General features: G+C 32.7%; 2 protein-coding genes across 2 annotated transcripts; both read left to right on the plus strand.

The window, feature by feature from the left end:
* Positions 1-4,087: 4,087 nt before the first annotated feature.
* LOC133185653 (complement C1q tumor necrosis factor-related protein 7-like) lies at positions 4,088-5,357 on the plus strand. The gene is made up of 2 exons (XM_061320962.1): positions 4,088-4,292; positions 4,960-5,357. The coding sequence occupies exons 1-2, from the start codon at positions 4,088-4,090 to the stop codon at positions 5,355-5,357; spliced, it is 603 nt and encodes a 200-aa protein (XP_061176946.1).
* A 1,125-nt stretch (positions 5,358-6,482) lies between these two features.
* On the plus strand, positions 6,483-21,321 carry LOC133185655 (heavy metal-binding protein HIP-like). Its single transcript, XM_061320963.1, has 3 exons — positions 6,483-6,508; positions 20,589-20,737; positions 20,924-21,321. Exons 1-3 carry the CDS (start codon positions 6,483-6,485, stop codon positions 21,319-21,321), a joined length of 573 nt encoding a protein of 190 aa, XP_061176947.1.
* The last annotated feature ends 1,841 nt before the right edge of the window (positions 21,322-23,162 follow it).

Raw genomic sequence — 23,162 nt, forward strand, 5'->3', positions numbered from 1 at the left:
GACGATTGAAAAGTTAAAGTCATCACGTTTATCATAAAGCTTGGTTGTTAGATTACCATTAACGTCTTTTTCAAGTAAAATATCCAAATATGAAACAGATGTGTCAGACTCTGTGGTATATAAAAGAGTTTACAATAAAAGAGTTTACAATAGGTACTCTCCAACCTGGGAGTGTGTAAGATATGAACGCAAAGCCTCATGATTTTCCGGATAATAATTAAGTGGTAAAAGTGCATGATGAATAAAAACTGAAAAGTTGTTTAACTAGTAAAAAAATGTTTTGAATATGCTACAGCTGCGGATGATATTCTTTTCTCTACATTTTGAACAATGTCGAGCAACATAGTCTGCAGAAAGCATCGATATCACCACGTGACAAAAATCTAGGGTATTAGCATGTGGTTCATCGAATATAGGCCTACACCTTTATTTTGATTACTATAAATATTCTTATCATTTATCACTGACTTAATTACATCCACTTAATTACATCGATGAATCAATTTGATAAGCAAATACACAAATTGTTATTCAATTTAATTTATTTCTTTATATCTATTATAAAATTTATTTTTATTTTTTGCTTTGAAGACAATCTTAAATAAAAATGACCACTCTTTCACGCTTAAATACCTTGTGCTTTCTTTGGATGCTTAATTGTGAAAGTACTTTTTGAAATTCTAAATTTTGGTTGCGGCCAATTTGATGCTTTGTATCAATTTTACTTGTATTTCATATATCTATTATATATGGAACAAGGGCACTGCAAAGCGGAACATCCCCTCGCAAGAGCACTTCGACCCCGATATAAATTATAACTTCCGGTACACCCACCCACTCACAAGCCTGTTACCATTTCCCCTTCAAGTTTGTCTTGGGAATACTAATATTTCTAATTAACTCTTACATCCACAAGAAATTCATAACCCTGAATGCCCTTATCCTAAAAATAGTCTCAATTCAAATGTATTTACATTATTCCGCTCAACCCAAGTTATAGTAATCTAACAATATTTCTATATGAAAAAAAAATGAATATACAAACCTTGAAAATTTGGTTAATATATTTAAAAAATTGTCCCCTACCTTCGTTAGTTGCGACAGGCTTTAATAACAAAAATACTGACATAATTTAATTCCTTGTTTATCGGTGACCCAGACTACTCGTCACATGCGCATAAGTCGATATCACAATAAACATTGTCAGTGTTTGAAACTGTTAATAGTGAGGGGCTCAGACAGGATAAATACAATCTCGAACTTTGTAAGGAAAATTTATCATTGCTATCAAGAATTTTAAAGCCTAACAAGGAAAAGAATTAAGATTTTAGACTTATCCAATTTAAAATGTTTAAGTAATATTTTCATAGATTTCAATTTTCATCTTATAAACAATGCACATTTAAAAATTATAGACCACATTTCTTAAAAAGCAATGAAAACCAGAGATGATTTTGTTTATGCGTTTTTGGTTGACTCTTTGGTTGATTTTTCGCTTTATTTTTTAAATTTGTTTTGGACCAATTTTCTTACTTTAGTATTTCTTTTTGTATCTGTGTTTCGTTTCATTTATTTATTTGTTTCTTTATTGTATTTCTTTTTTATCAATTTAAATGAATACATCTCAATATATAGGACGGTAAAAATATATAATAGTTATGTTTTCTATTATGCAGAAAATTTAGTGAATATCATGTTCTGGGCAAGTTTTTCAACATTAGGTTTTTTTTTTTACATTATACATTTGTACTGTTTTGATAAACATATACGTGCAAGTTAATTTTGGATTATTTTATTGTATTTTGTAAAAAAAAAAAAAAAAAAAAAAAAAAAAAAAAAAAAAAATGATCGAGCACAAAAAAATAAACCTTTTACGGTAATAGCAGATACAAATAAAGTATACTTGAAGGAAAAGGTTTATTAAAAAAAAAAAAGCTGAATTTGAAAACATTAGCCAGTAAACTTTTAACATTAGGCAACCAATAACTTTGTAAATAAAATGCAAAAAGTTGGATGTTAAGACGTCAATGGGAGGTTAGAACGTAGTGGTGAGAAGAAGTTTATTTTTAGATGGACGAATGGGGATAGGAGTTCGGTTTTGATAAGAAATAACTTTCCTGTGAAAAGATGTTTTTTGGTTTTTGGTTTTGCTGAGTTAATACACCGTACGTTGATATCCGAAAAAACAGTTACTTTAAATTTTAATATTTTTTGTAGAGACTAAGATGATTAAGGCAATTAATGGATATTTCATTATTTTGATACTGTATTAACAACCTTGTAAAATGGTATTCATAAATTTATAAGTTTTGAGGACTCTTAGGTAATTTAAGGTTATTCCCGTGTTCACAATTTCAATTCTATCATTTTTTCAAAACATTCACCTCATTGATATATTTCAAAATTTTAACTATAATTACAAGCATCTAGGCAGTATAATAAACTATTAGATAAATTTCATAAAACTGTATATAAATTTCAAATATTTTGTGTAGATTCAGCATTTTCCACATTATATTGTCTTAAAACTTATTGTCGGGTCGTATTATGATACATGTTTCCCATCAATTGTTAGGCTTTTTTGTATAAAGGTTATATAAGGATTAGTCCTGATCAATGCATAGGGTTTGCTGCGGGTGTCATTGGTCGGCAGGGGATGCTAACTCCTCCTATGCACCTGGTCCCACCTCTGGTTTTCTAGGTTTTTGTTTTTTTTGCCCTGTTAACGATTTGTAAACTTTACTGGATTTTTGAGATTGGTCACTGTTCGTTCTCCTCATCTTTAACATGCATATAAAAAGACAATGATAAGAAGTTTAAATACATAAATTTTAAGTTCTGAAAAATATTCTAAGATTGTTACACGTAGATTATATTCAGATTGAAATTATTGATCATTGTATTTAAAGATTCAATTTTGCCAATATATACAAACGAAATAACTGCTATTTTGAAAAATAAAATACTAGGATTTTCATTCCGTATACACATGAAATTTTTAAATATTTCTTAATTCGGAGGTATAAATATTAATCGCTGAATGTTATTAAAATTGACTAATTTTCTTGTATACAAAATTATCACATTTTAATTTTAATATGTTTACTTCCTATCTTCATTGAAAGAAGTCCCTGTCACTCTAGGTGCAGATTAACTTGGGAAATCCGAGAACATTTTATTCTACCGTTTTTTATGATTTAAAGTTCTATGATACATATTAAAAAGATTCTATACAAACTACATGAAATATGGAGATAACGAACAGTATTCAAGCTCAAATTCCATAAAAACAATACAAATCGAGAGCAGAGCAAACACGGACCTCCAAAAACATCGGAGGTGTGATCAGATTCAATGGTGGAGTGGGCATACCCTGCCGACCGGTCACACCCGCCGTGTGCTCCTTGTCATGATCGGGAAATAACGGGAAAATCCGTCGACAATTCAATGTGTAAATAATGGCCTAACAATTAGTATGAAAAACGTCAGTCAGCATTTGACTCAATGATAAATTGTATTTGCTGACAAGGTCATTGTATCGACCATAAAACTTACGAAATGAAGACTTTAAATGAGACTGTTGATATTCTTGTTTCATCAATTTAATTGTCAATAACTTACCTCATTTTAGAAATTGTACATACGTAGAGCATGCTCTTGCGTATCGAATCAACTGAGAGATATACACCCTATATGCAGGTTTATATATATATATATTCAGTCAGAAAAAAATATGATATGAAAGTTTTATATGAGACATTATCATTATCGCTTTATTCACTTTCATATTTATGTTTCTGATAAACATATTCAAGTCTTAATCACATACAAAGTATATAAACTCTTTGTCACATGATGTTGAGTTTTGTCGTCACTAAATTACATGTTTGCGTGATTGTTCTTTGAAACAGGATCATTACCTAGAACGTATATTATTATTTGCACTCTGAATATATTTATATATATTTTCTATAACACATAATTTTTCATCGTTTTCTATCCTACCATAGTTCTTACACTAAATGGAGAATATAAAAATGTAGAGTTTCATTCTTTTTAATTCCTGGTAGTTTCAACGGCGTTCTAAATGGTCATTGTTGTGTTTGTTTCTGCAGTGTATTATACTATTACTGATCTTGGTCATTGTCATGTTTGTTTCTACAGTGTACTTGTGCTGTTGCTGATACTGGTCACTGCCGTGCTGGGTTCTGTCCGGGAATCACCACAGCAGATCGTTAACAAGTATAACAACTACAGGACCATATGCGATGGACTTGGATATCAGAACGACGGTACAGAATTTTATTTTCTAAAAGTTTCAAGTCCCTTTAAAATAATATGTTTTTTATGGTGCCACAGTTGGGTCGAGCGTAATTCTATACCACCAAAAATCTTTTCATAACTTACACTTTTAACTTTGATCCGCTTCTTCAAACTTCAAACTGGACTATATGACGTCACATGACCTCGTTGTTTGTAAGTTGCATGTCCGTAACGGAGTCTAAATAGGCCTTTTGCAATTTTTCAAACAAAAGGTATTGTAGAGAAGAAGCAATTTTTTTTGTTTTGTGTAAGCTCTCTGCAAGAACTAAATCTTAAAAAAGGATAAATGCGGATCTATAATCGCAAGCAATCTTGGTAGCGAAAGGAATTCCAGGAAGTTTTCACAGAAAAATTTGCTTCACGAATATCCAAATTTTAGGTTGAATTTTCTCTGTTCTTACACTTAGTCTATTGAATTCGCTGCGCTCGCTATGAAAAGTGCTTGCTAACAATTTAAATGACGTAAATTTTCTGTTAAAGAATTATCTTCTTTCTGAGAAAGCATGCTTTGGTGGTCAATTTAATTAGTAATATATTTATATATTCTAGATAATTTGATCATTTATTTATTGACATGCGGTAATGATATTGCTCAGGAATAATGGGATTTATTATCAATAATTTATAATTTTGAAGGAAAAGGAACAATTGCTTTTCAATCGTCATTACGCAGTCACTTGGTGAACATGGGAAATCAACAAACAGTAATATTTGACAAGGTGACCTTAAATAAAGGAAAGGGTTATAATAAAAAGACAGGTATTTTTACCGCCCCTGACGAAGGTGTGTATACGTTCAGTTGGACGATCTTGTCGATGGCCAATACCTATTTTATCAGTGAGATTGTGCACGATGGTAAGCCAGTTGGTAAAAACTATACAGATGGAAGAGGTCGAAATGGTTATGTTATGTCATCAACAAACACCAACATCAAAATGAAGAAAGGAGATAAAGCATGGATAAGAACATATTTTACCCACGGCAAATTTGCTCATGGTGAAGACTGGAGTATTTTTTCTGGAAATAAAATATAGAAAATAATCATATATTCAGTGAAAAAAAACAGAGTTTGTTAATAGCAAACATCTAACTCTTTTTTTGTATCGATTACAATATACAGGATCATAAACGTGACTTTCTTTAATGATTCCTAAAAGAATAATCTTATTTTTTCTGTGTTTACACATAAATAATTATAAAAGCTAAAAAAGGAGATGGGCGAACATAGCGTGCAGAAAGCCTATAGCTTCAGATATATAAAAATCATGTTCAGTTTGTAAATTTAGTATTTAGAGTAGAGTTCTCATTATTGAAATTTATGAAATTATGACAAACAAAACTTTTCTGAGGAAAATTTTCTCGGCAAAATTTATTCTTTTATTAAAAAAATTAATGTGGTATTCGTGGGGTTCGAACCCTAGCAATAAAAATCCTGAGTATCATTTTCTTTCGAGACTAGCACGCTAACCACTAGACTACACAAGTCCTGATGAAGAGTGGCATTTAAATCATGTTTGTGATTTGACCCTTGACTTAATGGACTTCAAGTATTTCTCGAAAAGATGCGAATGTTATGTCATAAAAGTATATTTTTAAGGTATAGTGGGTCATTACTCCATATTTTTGGTAACCAAAAAATGTATATTTTTATGCAAACTTTGAGGATTAACTTTCAAAAAGGTGGAGCGATGACCCACTCATATCGAAAAGTAGTATTATAGTATGAGAAAATGACTCTTTTTGCCCGCTTTAGTGTGTGTCTAATATTTCACAGGCAAATAATTTCAATCTTTGAGGGGGTTTTGCAAATTATAGAGATTTTACATGAAGTATATTTTAATATTAGACGAAATATCAAAGAAAATTTTGATATAATTGAAATGTAAATTTTCTTCTTCATGTTTGTCACAATATAGGCTTATCGCTCGTCATGTTCACCCATCTCCTTATTTACTAAAATCGAAACGAATATTTTCAATCCCCGCATTACACCCCGTGCATGATGAACTTGTCATGATCTTGAAATGTCAGATTTATATCTTTGAAGTAAGACTATGAAATACCATTCGGTCATTAGTTGAAAAATATCACGTTCTAATTCATACCAACTAAAGTCCGTAAACTATCTTTTGTCTCAATGAGTGCTCAACCGCTCAATTATGACGTCATACCCTAAGACAATGTGGTACGAAAAGGCAGAAACAAAAGGGGAAAAAATCAAAGAAAATGTAATAAACGGAAAATTCAATGTTTTGTAGTTGAATATGGAAATTATTCGACTCATGAGATGGAATTGTTTTGCTTTTGAAAAAAAAAAAAAAAAAAAAAAAAAAAAAAAAAAAAAAAACACTGTCCCACTCGTGTTTTGAATTCCATATCCAACAAAAAAACATAGAATTTCCTCTATTTAATGTCCTTTCTTGCAAAATCTTAAAATGCATAAAACATCTGCATTAAGATCATGATCATGATCTGGGACGGAGTGAAACTCTGTATGTGGGTTTTGTACAAATTAAGGAATTTACAGAAAACTGCCTACTAGAAGAGCACTTAAGTGTTAATAAATGAGGATTGTTAAACAACAAGCTACACTTATAGCCGGTGATGTCTAGATACTGGCATGTCTGACTGAAATTTTGCTAAGGTATAAAACCATATTCAATCTTTTAATGAAAGACTTTGTTTTTAGCACATGTCAGGATGTGAATTACTCGAAGGGCTGAATGAATTACAATGTGTCTGGCATATTATGCGGAACATGAAGAATAGTCCACAGTGAAAGCAGAAATTCAAACTTTATTTGACAAAATTCCTATGATACCTTTGAAAACCGTGTAATGTTATAAAAAAAACATGACCCTTACCCTAACCCTTCAATAAAATTGATGTACATCCCCACATTATGTTCTGAAATATGAAGTTTTCAAAGCTTTAAGAAGTAACCCTGTTGTTTGTGTTGTGAACTTAAGTTGAAAAGTTTTCTAAGGTTGACATACAATTCAAAATCTCTCTGTAAAATACAGCTGAGAATATAAAGGGGGAAATATAACGAACAGTGATGGTTCACAAATGCTATAAACAATACAAAAAATACTCAGTGTAAAACAGGACTGCTGGAAAAAAAAACAGGGGAGGAATCAGATACCAAGGAGAAATCCTCTGCTGACCGGTCACATCCACCATAATCTCTCTCAAAATATTTTTAAAAAATATCTTTATTCACACGTAAAATTCTTATCCCATATTATGGCACCATGCTAGCGCTAAAGTGTCATGACACAATCTAACTTAAATCAAACCATCTTGGGTATGCTTCAATATCATTATGACTAATTACCTGGCCTTGCTCTTCTGCAGAAGAAATAAATATGCACTAAGTGAATTCTAGCCTTACATAAAGCCCAGGGAATACGATTTTAAAACATTTTCCCGATAAAATATGACGATAATGCACTTAATAGCTTAATAGTTCATTGAGGCAATACAAATCGGACCTCAAAAAACAACAGAAGTGGGATCAGATGCCATGGAGGAGTAAGCATCCCCTGTCTACCGGTCACACCCGTCGTGTGATCCTTGTATAAAACTAGAACGGCTATTTCAGGCCAGGATGCCTCAATAGCTTTCCACAATTTTTTTTAAATCGGTAATTTTTATCAATAGAGAATTGATCTTTATTGAGAAATTAAGTGTAAATATGAAAATGCAGTACATTGTTTGTTCTTTTTTATTGTGATTTCTTTCTCTGTATATTGAACAAGAAATTACACTTATCCTGGTATTCTAACTCAAGCGAGGTCATACAAATGTGAAGCGGCCATCCATCCAAGGGATCTTCAGGTTCGCCGCAGCTTAACTTGCTTGAAATCGTGGAAGACTCTTTCGGATCGCTAGCAAAGGTAGGTCACTAGGGAGGCAGTAAAATATTCCTATTTACTGTCGCTACTCATAGAACTATTCAATTGTGTAAAGCATGTGTGTGCTGTATAGCTGTCTGTCCGTTCGTCTGTAAATTTTATGCATTTTCAACATTTAGAACTTCAATGGATTAGGTTTTCCCAAAGTTGGTATGAAGCATTCTTGCGTAAAGGGCATTGAAATTTTTTAAACTAATTGTCAACTTAGGGGCAAATAATTCCAAGAGGAAATAATCAAGGAAAAAGAGAAATAGGGTGGGGTCATTACAAAATGACAAATACAAAAAAGAAGCACAGAGTCAGGAAAAAAATTAAGCATGTATAAGCTTCCTGACGTAAGTTAGATGCTATTTTTTTTTTTTTAAAATGGAATCATTGGGTAGGTTGTGCAAGAAAAGAGGGTTGAAATTTGTACATGGGAATATTTAGAAAAATTGACAAAGGTGAAGATAACAAACAGTGATCGATTTCAAAAATTTTTTTCGAACAGGGCATTAAACTCAGACCCCTCAAAATTTCAGATGTAGGATCAGGTGCCTAGGGGGAGTAAGCATCCCCTGTAGACCGGTCACATCTGCCGTGAGTCCTATATGTATTTTTAAGGTAAACGGAGTAATCCGTGTTCAAATTTAGTATAAAAATAATGACATAAATATTAGTATGAAACATGTCAGTAAAAATATGACCCAGCGATGGGTTGTATTTGCAAACAGGGTCATGAAAACGACCAAAGAATTATCGAAATTCGGACTGATTGGGGTTGTGCTGAAATTGGGGTTAAGTTTTACATACCGGGGTATGCATAGACACAGGAAAATGATTTCTCCAAGCAAGGCTCATGAGAATAAAGAGGGGGAACGCTATAAATTTTAGGAAGCATGCATTAAACGAACATGATGGTAAACAAAGATGCGCATCATGGAATTGTAAATTTGCCGAAGACTACCTTTAAATTTGTACCATGGGAAACTTTTTATACTGGAATTTGTTTCTGTAAAGTCTGTTCCGCGTCTGTGTCAATGTTCTTGTTGTACTTGAAGGATTATTCCAAAGCAGAAAGTTTGGGGAAAAATACTTGAACTTTATTGATCGAACCCAATCTGAATGCCAAGGTACGATGGTCGATCCTAAAGTACAATAACGAGTGCTACAAAATCTTAAATAATAGGAACCCATCAAAAATTATTATATACTACTATATGCTTCTAGGTATTTTGACTGTAGTCTAAAAAAATTCATTCAGATTTCTGTAACACTATTTCTGATATTAAAACAAAAACAAAGTACTAATGTTACGTCTATCGCCGCGAGACAAAAACGTTAACGAACACTTAAAAACTTCTTAATCAACGCAATGTTTCTGAACTCATTTTTAATTCATTCACAAATATTTTAATTTTCTTACAAACGTATATCATTTTACTAACCCTAACCCTAACCCTGACGTTTACGCTAACTTGAAAATATGAAGAAAAAGGGAAAAAATCAGAGAATGACAAGTGATAAGTAGGTCACCATGACCAACTCTCAGGTTAAGAATTATCTTGGGTTCTCAGAGTGTTTCATCTAAAATATAGGTCATGATGACCTACCTTTGGAATTTCAAGGGTTTATCTAAATATACAGGATACTTAGAGGCTTCAAATAGAAGTGATAAGTTGTACAAGTTATCAGAAGAGCGATTCAAGGCCCTTGGGCCTCTTGTATATATTTACCGTCCTATATAGTGAGATGTATATTAGGTAAACGTTTATACATATATGTGTGGTAACGGGTAAATTTGGAATTTACTGTGTGTGCAATAACTTCCCGACTTGCATGATACCACATAGCCTAAGCTCCGCCTCCGTAACGGTATGAAGATTTAAAGCACTGCAATCTTCAAAGGATATGATAGCTTAAATTATAACAGAAGATAACAAAATATAAAAATATCACTAATACATTAGAATACAAGTGGAATGGCCATTTTTAATCGGAAGATTTTTGGCCGAGTCCCACGGTATAGATCAAAACATACAAACAATCAGCTATTTGAAATATCGAAAGACGCTATCACTGCAGACCGGCGAAAAAAGACTGCCTATTTAGTTCAGTGAAAGCAAGAGTACCCTCCATAACTTTATACAAATATGCATAAAGTCCAAATTGGTCCCTCGACTGGTAATGGAGGAATAAAGGGGAACTCGAGCGTATGCGTCCGTAAAAATCCCAGAATTTAAGTGGGGCTTATCCAACTATTTTAAGCAAAGATGAAATGTTACAATTTGCTTTAGACAATTTGACGTTTTCATCCGTGCGCCGTAAGGGCTTGGGTGATGCCACATATAACAAAAAATCCCGTATTTTGTTCATTGGAACATATAGCCCTTAAATTTGGTATGTATATTGATGAAAAATGTACTAAAGAGAAGGGAAAAGTTTAGAAAGCAAAGTTTATTTTTCACTCTAGACTACTTGTCCACGATTTTACCGGACAACCCTCGTATATACTGCACACGAACTTGATGATTTTCATATTAATACTGGATAATACTGGGTTAGAAACTAGGCTCAGCCTTTCCATATGGTAGCAATGACAATGTCGATAGTATTGGGAATCTTTCAAGCCCACAGTGTAGCAATGTGAATGTGATGGGACTTTTTAAGAGTACAAAGAGACGTAAGCGTTGTCAGAAATATCAGTCTTACAATAAACCTATTATGCACGGTGTTTTCTTTGATTCACTACTACCTTATGTAAATAAACAGGCCTTCATCACATTCGCACCAAACTTTACTCTGTTAGAATAGTCTATTTGTAAGTACAGGCTCGGATCTGTGATTATAGATATTGGAAATCATAGGCTCTTTAAACCGCCATGTTTCGCGGAAGAAAATACCGCTCAAACAACCCGTTTATTCCTTAAACTTCAATATACCAACAAAGGAATTGACGCAGTTAATAACAGTAATATTCTTAATCACAAAATGGTCCAGTATTGTATTCCACCATATTTCAAGCTGAAGTCGACACCTTGAATTTCTTACAAATATACATCGACAATTGCTTCCAGACTTTTTAATTATTAAACAAAATCTACAGTGCCTAGATATTGAGCATCTGAAACAAAATCCTCCAACGTGTTCATGTTCTTCTTCACCCTACAACTATAGTCCTACTGGACACGTCACTACTGGTGCGGTAAATATAGTTAATAACTAGAAACCTTGTTGCCATGGCAACAAGAAAATCTTCCGTCCCTTCTCTGTCATCAGAGAAGTTGATTCCTCACTAAACAATATTTTTTATGTTGTACAATCCCTGTAACACCTTCATACATAAAATATAATTAAACGTTTATGTTTTGAAAATATTGCAAAAGTGGAATGGAAAAAGTACGAGACAGACGAGACATCTCTTAAAAAGCAATGAAAACCAAAGATGATTTTGTTTATGTGTTTTTGTTTACTTCTTTAGTGGATTTTTTGTTTTATTTTTAAATTTGTTTTGGGTCAGTTTTCTTAATTTAGTATTTCTTTTTGTATGTGTGTTTCGTTTCATTTATTCATTCATTTATTTGTTTCCTTATTGATTTTTTTTATCAATTTAATTGAATACATCTCCCATCTCAATATATAGGACGGTAAAAGTATACAAGAGGCCCAAGGGCCTTGAATCGCTCTTCTGATAAACTGTACAACGTATAACTTCCATTTGAAGCCTCTAAGTATCCTGTATATTTAGATAAACCCTTGAAATTCCAAAGGTAGGTCATCATGACCTACATTTTAGATGAAACACTCTGAGAATCCAAGATAATTCTAAACCTGAGAGTTGGTCATGGTGACCTACTTATCACTTGTCATTCTCTGAGGACCCAAGATGCATCAACTAAGTTTGATGATTCTAAGCCAATTAATACCTAAAATATTTTTAAAATCATAACCATAAAATTTCAAAAGTAGGTCACAGTGACCTACTTTTTAGATTCCATACTTTGAGGACCCAAGATGCATCAACTAATAAAGTTTGATGATTCTAAGCCAATAAGTACCTGATATATTTAAATAAAGCCATAAAATTTCAAAAATAGGTCATTGTGACCTACTTTTCAGATGACATACTTTGAGGACCCAAGATGCATCACTTGACAAAGTTTGCAGATTCTAAGCCAATTAGTACCTGAAATGTTTTATTAAAGCCATAAATTTTCAAAAGTAGGTCATGGTGACCTACTTTTCAGTTGACTTACTCTCAAGACCCAAGATGCATCAACTGACAAAGTTTTATGATTCTTAGCCAATCAATACCGGAAATATTTAATTATAGTCATATAAATTGAAAAGTAGGTCACAGTGACCTACTTTTCAGTCAACCTATTGCGAGGACCCAAGATATATCAACTGACAAATTTTGATGATTCTAAGCCAAATAGTACCCGAAAATATTAAATACAGCCATAAATTTCAGAAGTAGGTCAGGGTGACCTACTTTTCAGTTGTTGTTAACCAAGGACCCAAGATGCATCAACTGACGAAGTTTGATTATTCTAAGCCAATTAGTACCTGAAATATTTAATAAAAGCCATAAATTTTCAAAAGTAGGTCACGATGACCTACTTTTCAGCTGTTTTACTTGGAGGACCCAAGATGCATCAACTGACAAAGTTTTATGATTCTAAGCAAATTAGAACCTGAAATATTTAATTAAAGGCATAAATTTTTAAAGGGAAGTCACTGTGACCTACTTTTCAGTCGACCTACTCCGAAGACCCAAGATGTATCAACTGACAAAGTATGATGATTCTAAGCCAATTAGTACCCGAAATATTTAATTATAGTCATATAAATTGAAAAGTAGGTCACAGTGACCTACTTTTCAGTTGATTTTTTGAGGATTCAAGATGCATCAACTTACAAAGTTTTATGATCATAGGCCTTAAAATGTCCAAATTATGCATCTTAAAAGCTTTGAAATCGAATGCCTGCAAAGTTCAAAAGTTAGGTCACTGTGGCCTACTTTTTTATAAATGTTTTATGGCCCCAAGATGCCTCATCTTACAAGATTTAATGATTCTAAACCTCTCAGTATTCGAATTAATGACCTTAATTTTTTTGAAAAAGATTAGCCATAAAATTCAAAAAATAGGTCAAGTTGACCTTTCTTTTTAGTTAACGTACTCCGAGGACAAGATACATCAACTGACAAAGTTTGATGATCATAGGCCTTAAATTGTTCAAAACATGCCTCTAAATCATTTTGAAAGAGAATGGCTGCAAAATTTAAAAAGTAGGTCATCGTGACCTACTTTTAAGTCAACATGATATGAGGTCCTTAGATGCATCAACTGACAAGATTTTATGATCCTAGTCCTTATAGTGAGCAAAATATCAACATTTTTATAAAATGTAATTGTTGGTCAAATTTGAAGTGACTTTGAAACCACGCCCTTTGCCCCAGGGTAAATTCCCGTGCAAATTTTAATCTACAACATATCTTCATCCTTTTGTGTAAGTTTGGTGATAATCTGCCCAGTGGTTCTTGAGAAGAAGATTTTTTAGCAACCAGTCTTTTGTTTCTATTTTCCTTATTATCTCCCCTTGTTTAAGGGTCGCAACCCTAGTTTTAGTATAAACGGGAGTCCTTGGGCCAAGGATATCCTGTGACAAATTTGACAATAATTGGCTGAGGGGTTCTTGAGTTATGGCCCATATTCTAAAAATTTTACGCACACCGCACAAATGGCCATAGCATTAGCTTTTTGAGCCTTTGGCTCAGAAGAGCTAATAATAGTTATGATCTCTGTTATGCAGTAAATTAAGTGAATATCATGTTCTGGGCAAGTTTTTAACATTAGTTTTTACATTACACTGTTTTGATAAACATAATACATGCAAGTTAATTTTGGGTTATTTACTGTATTTTGTTAAAAAAAATTGATCGAGCACAAAAAAATAAACCTTTTACGGTAATAGCAGATACAAATTAGTTTTTTAATCTTTTCACTATCACTGTTAGACTGCATCCCCATATCACACATTGTGTATTGACATTGCTGTTTTATAAATGAAGCATACTTAAAGGAAAAGGTTTATTAAAAAAAACTTAATTTGAAAACATTAGCCAGTAAACTTTTAACATTAGGCAACCAATAACTTTGTAAATGCAATGCAACAAGTTGGATGCTAAGACGTCAATGGGAGGTTAAAATGTAGTAGTGAGAAAAAGTTTATTTTTAGATGGACGAATGGGGATAGGAGTTTGGTTTTAATAAGAAATAACTTTCCTGTGAAGAGATTTTTTTGTTGTTGGTTTGCTGAGTTAATACACCGTACGTTGATATCCGAAGTAGCGGTTATTTCAAATTTTAATGATTTTTGTAGAGTCTAAGATGTTTAAGGCAATTAATGGATATTTCATTATTTTGATACTGTATTAACAACCTTGTAAAATTGTATTCATAAATTTATAAGTTTTGAGGACTCTTAGGTAATTTAATGTTATTCCCGTGTTCACAATTTCAATTCTATTATTTCCTCAAAACATTCACCTCACTGGTATATTTCAACATTTCAACCATAATACAAGCATCTAGGCAGTATAATAAACTATTAGATAAATTTCATAAAACTGTATATAAATTTCAAATATTTTGTGTAGATTCAGAATTTTGCACATTATATTGTCTTAAAACCTATTGTCGGGTCGTATTACGTTACATGGTTCCCATCAATTGTTTTTCTATATAGGTTATCTAAGATTAATCCTGATCAGCGCATAGGGTTTGCTGTGGGTTCATCGGTCGGCAGGGGATGCTTACTCCTCCTATGCACCTGGTCTCACCTCTGGTTTTCTAGGTTTTTTTACTGGATCTATGAGATTGGCCACTGCTTGTTATATTCATATTTAACATGGATATAAAAAAAGATCATGATAAGAGGTTTAAATACATTATTTTTTTTAGTTCTGAAAAATATTCTAAGATTGTTACATGTAGATTATATGCAGATTGAAATTATTGATCATTGTTTTTAAAGATTCAATATTGCCAATATATAAAAACGAAATAACTGCAATTTTGAAAAATAAAATACTAGCATTTTTTTCCGTATACACATGTTGTTTTTTCTTAAATTTATGTAAAGTCAGAAACATAAATATTAGTCGCTGAATGTTATTTAAATTGAATGGTATGTCTTGTATGCAAAATTATCACATTTTTAATATAATATTATAACGTGTAACCTATGAGTTCGTTTTCAAGGGATAATGGGTTTTGATTTGGCACATATAAATATAATTTTCCTCCGTCTCTACTTGAACTTACAATTAATACTTGGAATTAATATTATTTACAATGATTATTGTTAATTTACTGGGTTACTTGTCCTTGTTTTTTTTTTATATATACAATGGGATGCAATCATAGGTTCTATGTTACCAAGTACTAGGTGACTGGGCTCCCTGCACCTTGTTCCGAAACCAAGTTACTATTGCAATGAGCACTCTGTGCCTCACTCTTACTCAGGATTACCACATCTTATACTTCACCAAAATTCTTTGGCTTAACATACACCGGTGCTCTGTACTCCAGCCTTAATTCTCTTTCACCTTTTGAATACTCTTATAAAATATAACCTTTCTTATTCTGATATAAATTGGTTTTACTCTATATGCCAAAAATGGGTGTAAAGACATCAGAAATTTGTTAACCTTAACAGGTCTACAATAAAAAGGAATATTTGACGTCAATTTTGACGTTATTGAATGATTTTAATGGGCCGCTTATCGATGCTATGCTTCATAATATTTCTTTCGCATTTCTATATTTGTTAATGTATTTCTCTGATTTTTGCATATTTTATGCATTTAAACTTTCATCATAAGTTGTCATAAAAATAAGTATCTGTCTATAAAAATTGTGAAATAGTGAAACTTGTCTAGAATTTATCGAGCAATCGTCGTACATTGAACTACTAAATTTAATATGTATCTCAAATGGGAAAAAAAAAATAAAAACAAAACAAAACAATAAAACAAAACTAAAAACCTGTACAATTTATTAAAATAAGTGGTACAAATCACGATATACATGTAATTCATCTTTTTTTAAATCATATTTTCTGCAAAACAATTTCATAAGAATTACACTTATAAAAAAAAGTAAACCTTGTACGTCAGTCTTGGGGTGATTTATTGATAGAATAATTATTTAGCGTTTAATTTACAATCACGGAAACACTTGCTAAAGTTATATCAAGATGCTTACACGTGTTGTTTGACGAACTGTTCCAATTTAAACAAAAGTTTTACTGCACAAGGAATAAAGCATTCTTTATATATTCATTTACAGGGGAATAAATGGAGATAAACACCTACGAAATCTGATGTATGGGTCTCTTAATAAAATCTATAAAAGAGGTATTTATAGAATATACTAGTATACATGTAGGCTATCTTAATTAAATATGAAGATAACGAACAGTATTCAATCTCGAAAGTCCAATGAAACGATACAAATTTGAAGCAGAGCAAACACGGACCTCAAAATTTAGAGTTGGTGGGATCAGGTGCCATGGAGGAGTTAGCATCCCCTGTCGACCGGTCACACCCGCCGTGTGCTCCTTGTCATGATCGGGTAATAACGGAGAAGTCCGTCGACAGTTCAGTGTATAAATAATGGCCTAACAATTAGTATGAAAAACGTCAGTTAGCATTTGACTCAATGTTAGGTTGTATGTGCTTACAAGGACATTGTATCGACCGTACAACATGCGAAAAAATACCTTCAAACGAGACTTTTGATATTCTTGTTTCATCAACTTGCTTGTCAATAGCTTGCCTCGTTTTAGAAATGGTTCATACGTAGAGCATGGTTTTGCGTATCGAATCAACTGAGAGATATAAACCCCATAGGCAGGTGATAAGGGTATATTGCTACATAAGTAAGGGAAGTTGACGATTGAAAAGTTGAAGTCATCACGTTTATCATAAAGCTTTGTTGTTAGATTACCATTGATGTCTTTTTCTAGCAAAATATCTAAACAGATGTGTCAGAATCTGTGGTATCTTTTATTTCAAGCTCACTGGGATATATCGAGTCGACATATGAATGGAAGTAACTATTGTTAATTGTAAAATAAGAATCTTTCAAAAGCTTCTTGATTTCTATTAAACCATTGTCGATCTTCCTTACATGGCTATGTATCATTATGGGAATGTTTACAACTTTTTTCTGTGTGATTATTTTTATTATTTTGTTCCATTTCTTTTCTTTCCTGAATTGCGATTATGAAAGGTTCGTATTTAATAGAAAAATAATAATATGCACATCTTATACGAAACATAACTTTCATTCTTATGTTTAGAAAATTTACACTTAAGACACTTTACTTAAAGGATCAGTGCACTTAAGCTATGAGAGTTGGATCCCGGTGCTTTGCCAATAATAAATTTCCGAAATTTATAAACTTTTTATATCAGAATTATTAAACAATATCTTAAGAGCAGGGTTTGATATATTATATCACATAAAAATATTAAATAATGCCGAGCGACACTGGTTTTTGCGACAGGGGTCTAGCAGTTTTGTCACATTTCTATTGTTATCCATATGCATACCAGTTTTCAACGACATTGTTTACATCGAGCCGCAACTTGTCCATTCTTCTCATTTGCACAGACTGTGTATTTTGATATAAACTTATACATATCCAAAGGGCAATGTTGGACAATTTGCGGCTCATATGTAATTTTTTAAAAAATTCTCCAAACTACGCTCGGGTTAGCTACTAAATTAACAGGTCACCGAGTGTCAACCTATTTTGACCTGTTTGATATTATAATCACTTTACTCACGTGACATTCCACTGTTCGATATGCTTTCATTCAATCACTGTGTCTATCAATGGACTTCAGGGCTGTATACACGGTTATGTATTTAAGTACAAAATCTGACTATGTATAGACTTTTAATACGGTGAATCCTAAGATTTTTCGAATCTTATAAAACTGTATTAAGAATAGGGCAATGCTCTATTTCTTAATACAAGTCTTAACTTACCTTTCATTTTTAAACCAATCAAAAGTACTCACATTGTGGTCACCCTATTTCTATCATAACAAAAAAAAAGCACGTGTTAATTATTGTCGACTTTAGCATAAAAATATCGAAAAACTCGTTGTTCTATGGGAAGAAGATCAAAAGGAGTAACTACATGTACTTGTAAAAGTTGCTCAAATGCAGCGTTATCTATTCTAAAGAAGTTTTTATAACTACTGGGGTCTTCTCTTTGCACCTCATCTAGCGATGCATTGTGTGCACCAAGTACATATACGAGTGTTCTGCTGCTGTTTCCATTACGATGTTTTTTTTTTTCAGTTTTAATGCAATGCATAATACGATAACAGATACTGCTAACAGAACCTCGTTTTCCATTATTGAGAGAGAGAGAGAGAGAGAGAGAGAGAGAGAGAGAGAGAGAGAGATTGCGAGGGAAACACGTAGAAAGCCCTAAAGTCTATTAACAATCTAATAAAACGTATAAACGTGTGTACAGGAAAGTATTATAATACAAATATAATACTTGTATTATACAGTAACTACAAATCTCACCGTTTGTACCGGCCTGAACAACTTCAAAATAATGAAGAATTTTGCGAAAATTTTATTAGGGTCTTTAAGTTTACCTTGCCTGCTTTCACTAAATTGTGTTTTTCGTTTAGTATTTTGAAGGAAATTCTGGTATTGCCAGTGCAAATCAAGTGCACGATTAGTATGTAGCTTTGTTAGCTCATGTCGCCTCTGTATTATGGTCTGCAGGCATCTACAGACACATCCCTAAACACTATATATCATACCTGACAATATTTGGATTGCCGAAAAGAAACAGATATCGAAGACACAAGCGGGTTATTATCGATATAGTAACGTTGTAGAATTTTCGTTGACCATGTTTTTTAATCTAAAATATACTTGTTCCGTCAATAAAATGTTAATTTAAATTACAGATAGTTTGTATTTCTTGGAGTTTTCATGTTAACCTAGCGACTCAAATTTTAAGTTAAAATTTTATATTTCATTTCCGAATGTTATTTACCTATACATGCATATAATAAATTATGTATCACTGTGAGTACTACATACATGTATAATTTGTTTCACTACACGTTTGTATTACTCTACGTACTACATGTACAGTGAATTACGATTAAATGTAGTGTGACATCGAAGTCATATACATGTGAATCTTTCTTAAAACATACATTCATTCTTTGAATTGAAAAGCATTCAGCATATAAAACGAAAAATGATTAAGCTAAAGAAAAAAGAGGGGGCATTTTTTATCATATACGAAAACTTAAGATTGATCTAATTCGGTGCTAGGCATCAAACATATGGTTACGAATCATGAAAATGATCAATATGTATGGCCATGAATCATTTATTATTTGTGTGAATCATGAAACTACACAATCTTTCTCTCCTCCATTTAAATTCATACCGTAGAATCAATCTGGAAATAATGTGCAAATGTTTACATTCCACTTCCATGCGATTTAAATATCTCCGCCCATTTGCGGGTACCTTAAATTCGAAAGTGGTCCAGTTCATATTTCCGGAATTTAAGGCTTATACATGTTCTTTTCAATGACGTTGTGTGGAATTATAGCAATATGTTTAACAAAAAATTCGAAGTATAAATATCAAAAGCATATGTATGCACAATAATCATAGATAATTTAGCAATATAGTCTAATTCAAGGCTTAAAATCGGTGGCCGAAAAGGCTCCAAATGACAATCTAAAGTGCACTCATTCTTGTCTTTAACACATCTTTGTATTTGTTGTTTGTTTGTTGTTTAACGTCCCTCTCGAGAATTTTTACTCATATGGAGACGCCACCACTTGCCGGTGGAGGGCTGCAAATTTTGACCTATACTCGGTACTCAAGGCCATTGAGCGGTGAGGGATCTTTTTTGTGTTAGTACCTCAGTTTATACCCTTTCATCCGAAGGACCGATCTCAACGTCCCACAGTAGGATCCAAACCCGCGACGTAATGATCAACTCCTTACACCGCGACTCTAACCACTGCGCCACGCCGATCATTGTATTTCACCACCTAATTTTATTATTGCGTGATTGTTCTTAGAAATTCGATACTTATATCGTGATAATTCTAGATATTTACATTCTGTATATTCTTAAATATCCTCGATTATACATCATTTTTCATATATTTCAGTCTGTGACAAACATATTCTTTTACGAAACTGAGAATATGAAAAGGTATATTTGCTTTTTGTATATGCTTAATTCTTTTCTGCTTTTTAATATATGATGGTTATAATTTGTTATCTACAGTAGACTTGTACTGTTGCTGGTCATGGTCACTACCGTGTTTGGTTCTATGAAGGAGACTCCACAGCAGATCGTTAACAAATACAACAACTACAGAAAAATCTGTATTGGACTTGGATATCAGAACCTAAGCTGCAAAGCTGACAACAAAGGTAAGGGATGTTTTTAACAACTTTCAAGTCGCTTTGTAACGAATTAGCAATTTAAAAGTGGACATTTTCCTTCTTTTGTTATCAGTTATTTTTGAAAACGGTATAGATAAATTGACTGCATCTAAAAGTTTTAAAATATGCCTTGAGGATGATGGGATTTAACATTGATAATATCTTATGTTGAAGGGAAAAGATCAATTGCTTTTCAATCGTCACTAAGCAGTACGTTGGAGAACATGGGAAATCAACAGACCGTGATATTTGACAAGGTGACCTTGAATGAAGGAAAAGGTTATAATAAAAAGACAGGTGTGTTTACCGCCCCTGAGGAGGGGCTGTTTAACTTCAGCTGGACAATGAAGTCAAAGGCAGGTCAATATTTTGTCAGTGAGATAGTACATGACGGTAAGCCCATTGCTTATAACCAAGCGGATGGAAGAGGCCTCACTGGTTATGCAATGACATCAAATACTGCCAACATCAAAATGAACAAAGGAGATAAAGCATGGATTAGAACAAAGGATAGCTACGGTAAATATGCTAGTGGTGGATACTGGTGCAATTTCTCAGGAAATAAGTTATAAATAAACCATGCATTTAGTGTAATAAAAAAATAAACAGACTTACTCGTTACTCTTTCATTTGCTTCGATTACCATTTCCAATACAATAATGGATGATGTTCTTCTGCGAACTCCAAACATACTTCTCTCTCTCTCTCTCTCTCTCTCTCTCTCTCATTAATTAATTACATGTATTACTTTTTTAAAAAGAAGCAGATGTCTTCCTTTTTTCCAATTATACCTCTGGCTACACGTGAGATAGGACTTTGAGGCATTACTATGATGCATATTTTTGTACAACTATAGGTAATCAACAACAGTAAATTGAGATGAAATCATTCAAATAAGCAGTGCAAAGTTGTGACCCTGGCAATATAAGTGTTAAGCAAGTCAGCGTGTAAGAATTCATTAAATATATGCCTATATCCATAATTTTTTTTATTTTATGCTCTTGATTTGTCAAATAATGTTTTTGAAATAAGTGCATATAAAACTCAATAATGTTATGGTTTTCGTTTCAAAACATTTAGTTCCCTATAAAGAGCTTCACTGAATCCTCGGGTTTTAGAAAAATACACACATTAGAATCCCATCGTATTGTATTGACAGGTAAAAAGAATATTCCGTAGTCAAAGTAGTGTAAACAGAGGTTAGCAATTGGCATGAAGTATTTCAATCAAAATACAACCAAATGATAGGTTATATTCGCTAAATTGGTCATTATACGACCATAGAATTTACGAAATGCAGAACGTAAACGAGGTGCTTCAAATCAAAGTAACATCAACTTATCTGTTAGTAGCCTGCCTAGGTTTAAAATTGATCCTACTCCGAACATGCTATTGAGTATCGTGTAAGTTGGGAGACATAAACACCATATGCAGATGATAGCGGAATATCACTACATAAATAAGTCATCTTGTTTGTCATGCAGTTTTGTTAGTTCGAGTTTATCGACTATAGTCAATAAAACGTCCAAATATAAAATAGATGTGGCAGACTCTGTGTCTTTTATTTCAAGCTCACTGGGATATATCGAGTCGACATTTGAATGGAAGTAACTATTGTTAATTGATAAATAATTGAAATATTTGAATGTTGAGTTGAAGGTCACAGCGTTTCCTTCTTCTCATGTAGAAGTTTTTGAATAAATTCTGTTTTATTCGAATATAAAAACATGTCAGCTAATAAAGAAGCACAATTTGTGTCCATCGATATTCCAACATGTTGGAAGACCTGGTCTCCGAAAACTACAAAACTCCAGCATTCTTTTAATATCAACTTCAGAGTACTTTTATGTAGAAACAAAGTAATTCTTTTGATGACCAATCACAAGATACCAAAATTTCCGAGTTCCATTTTTATTGAAGAAGCAGTTGTCTATGAGATCAAAATGCTAGCTTTTAGCTTATCTTCACGAATCCTGTATAAAGTGTAGAAAAATCGTACTTTGATAAATTGTTAATGTTTCGAAGGAGAATCTAAGGGGCACCAACTCTTCTGTCAGAGCCTGTGCCCCTTATGGACTCAACAGATTGATAACTTTTTACTGGGGGTTGTGTCAGCCAGTATGGAGTCGTTCATCTTTTTCAATATCCGTTGTGGAATATAAACCGAGCGACAAGTATCCTTGAAGACAGACTGTCCACCAGCAGATGGTTATAATGAAAACGATGATGATACAGAATAGTGATCGATCTCAAAAAATCAATAAATACAAATCAGTGAACTGGGCATAAAACACCGATCCCTTATTTTTGTTTATATCACAAAAATAGATATACTCTAATTATTTTTTTCCATATGAAAAGCACCTTTATTGCTGTTTTTATCAAATAAAACCATACACTGACAAAAAACCTC

This window comes from Saccostrea echinata, unplaced genomic scaffold (assembly GCF_033153115.1).
Source record: "Saccostrea echinata isolate AGI-Se365-2 ecotype Australia unplaced genomic scaffold, CSIRO_AGI_Sech_v1 ptg000012l, whole genome shotgun sequence".
NCBI lineage: Eukaryota > Metazoa > Mollusca > Bivalvia > Ostreida > Ostreidae > Saccostrea > Saccostrea echinata.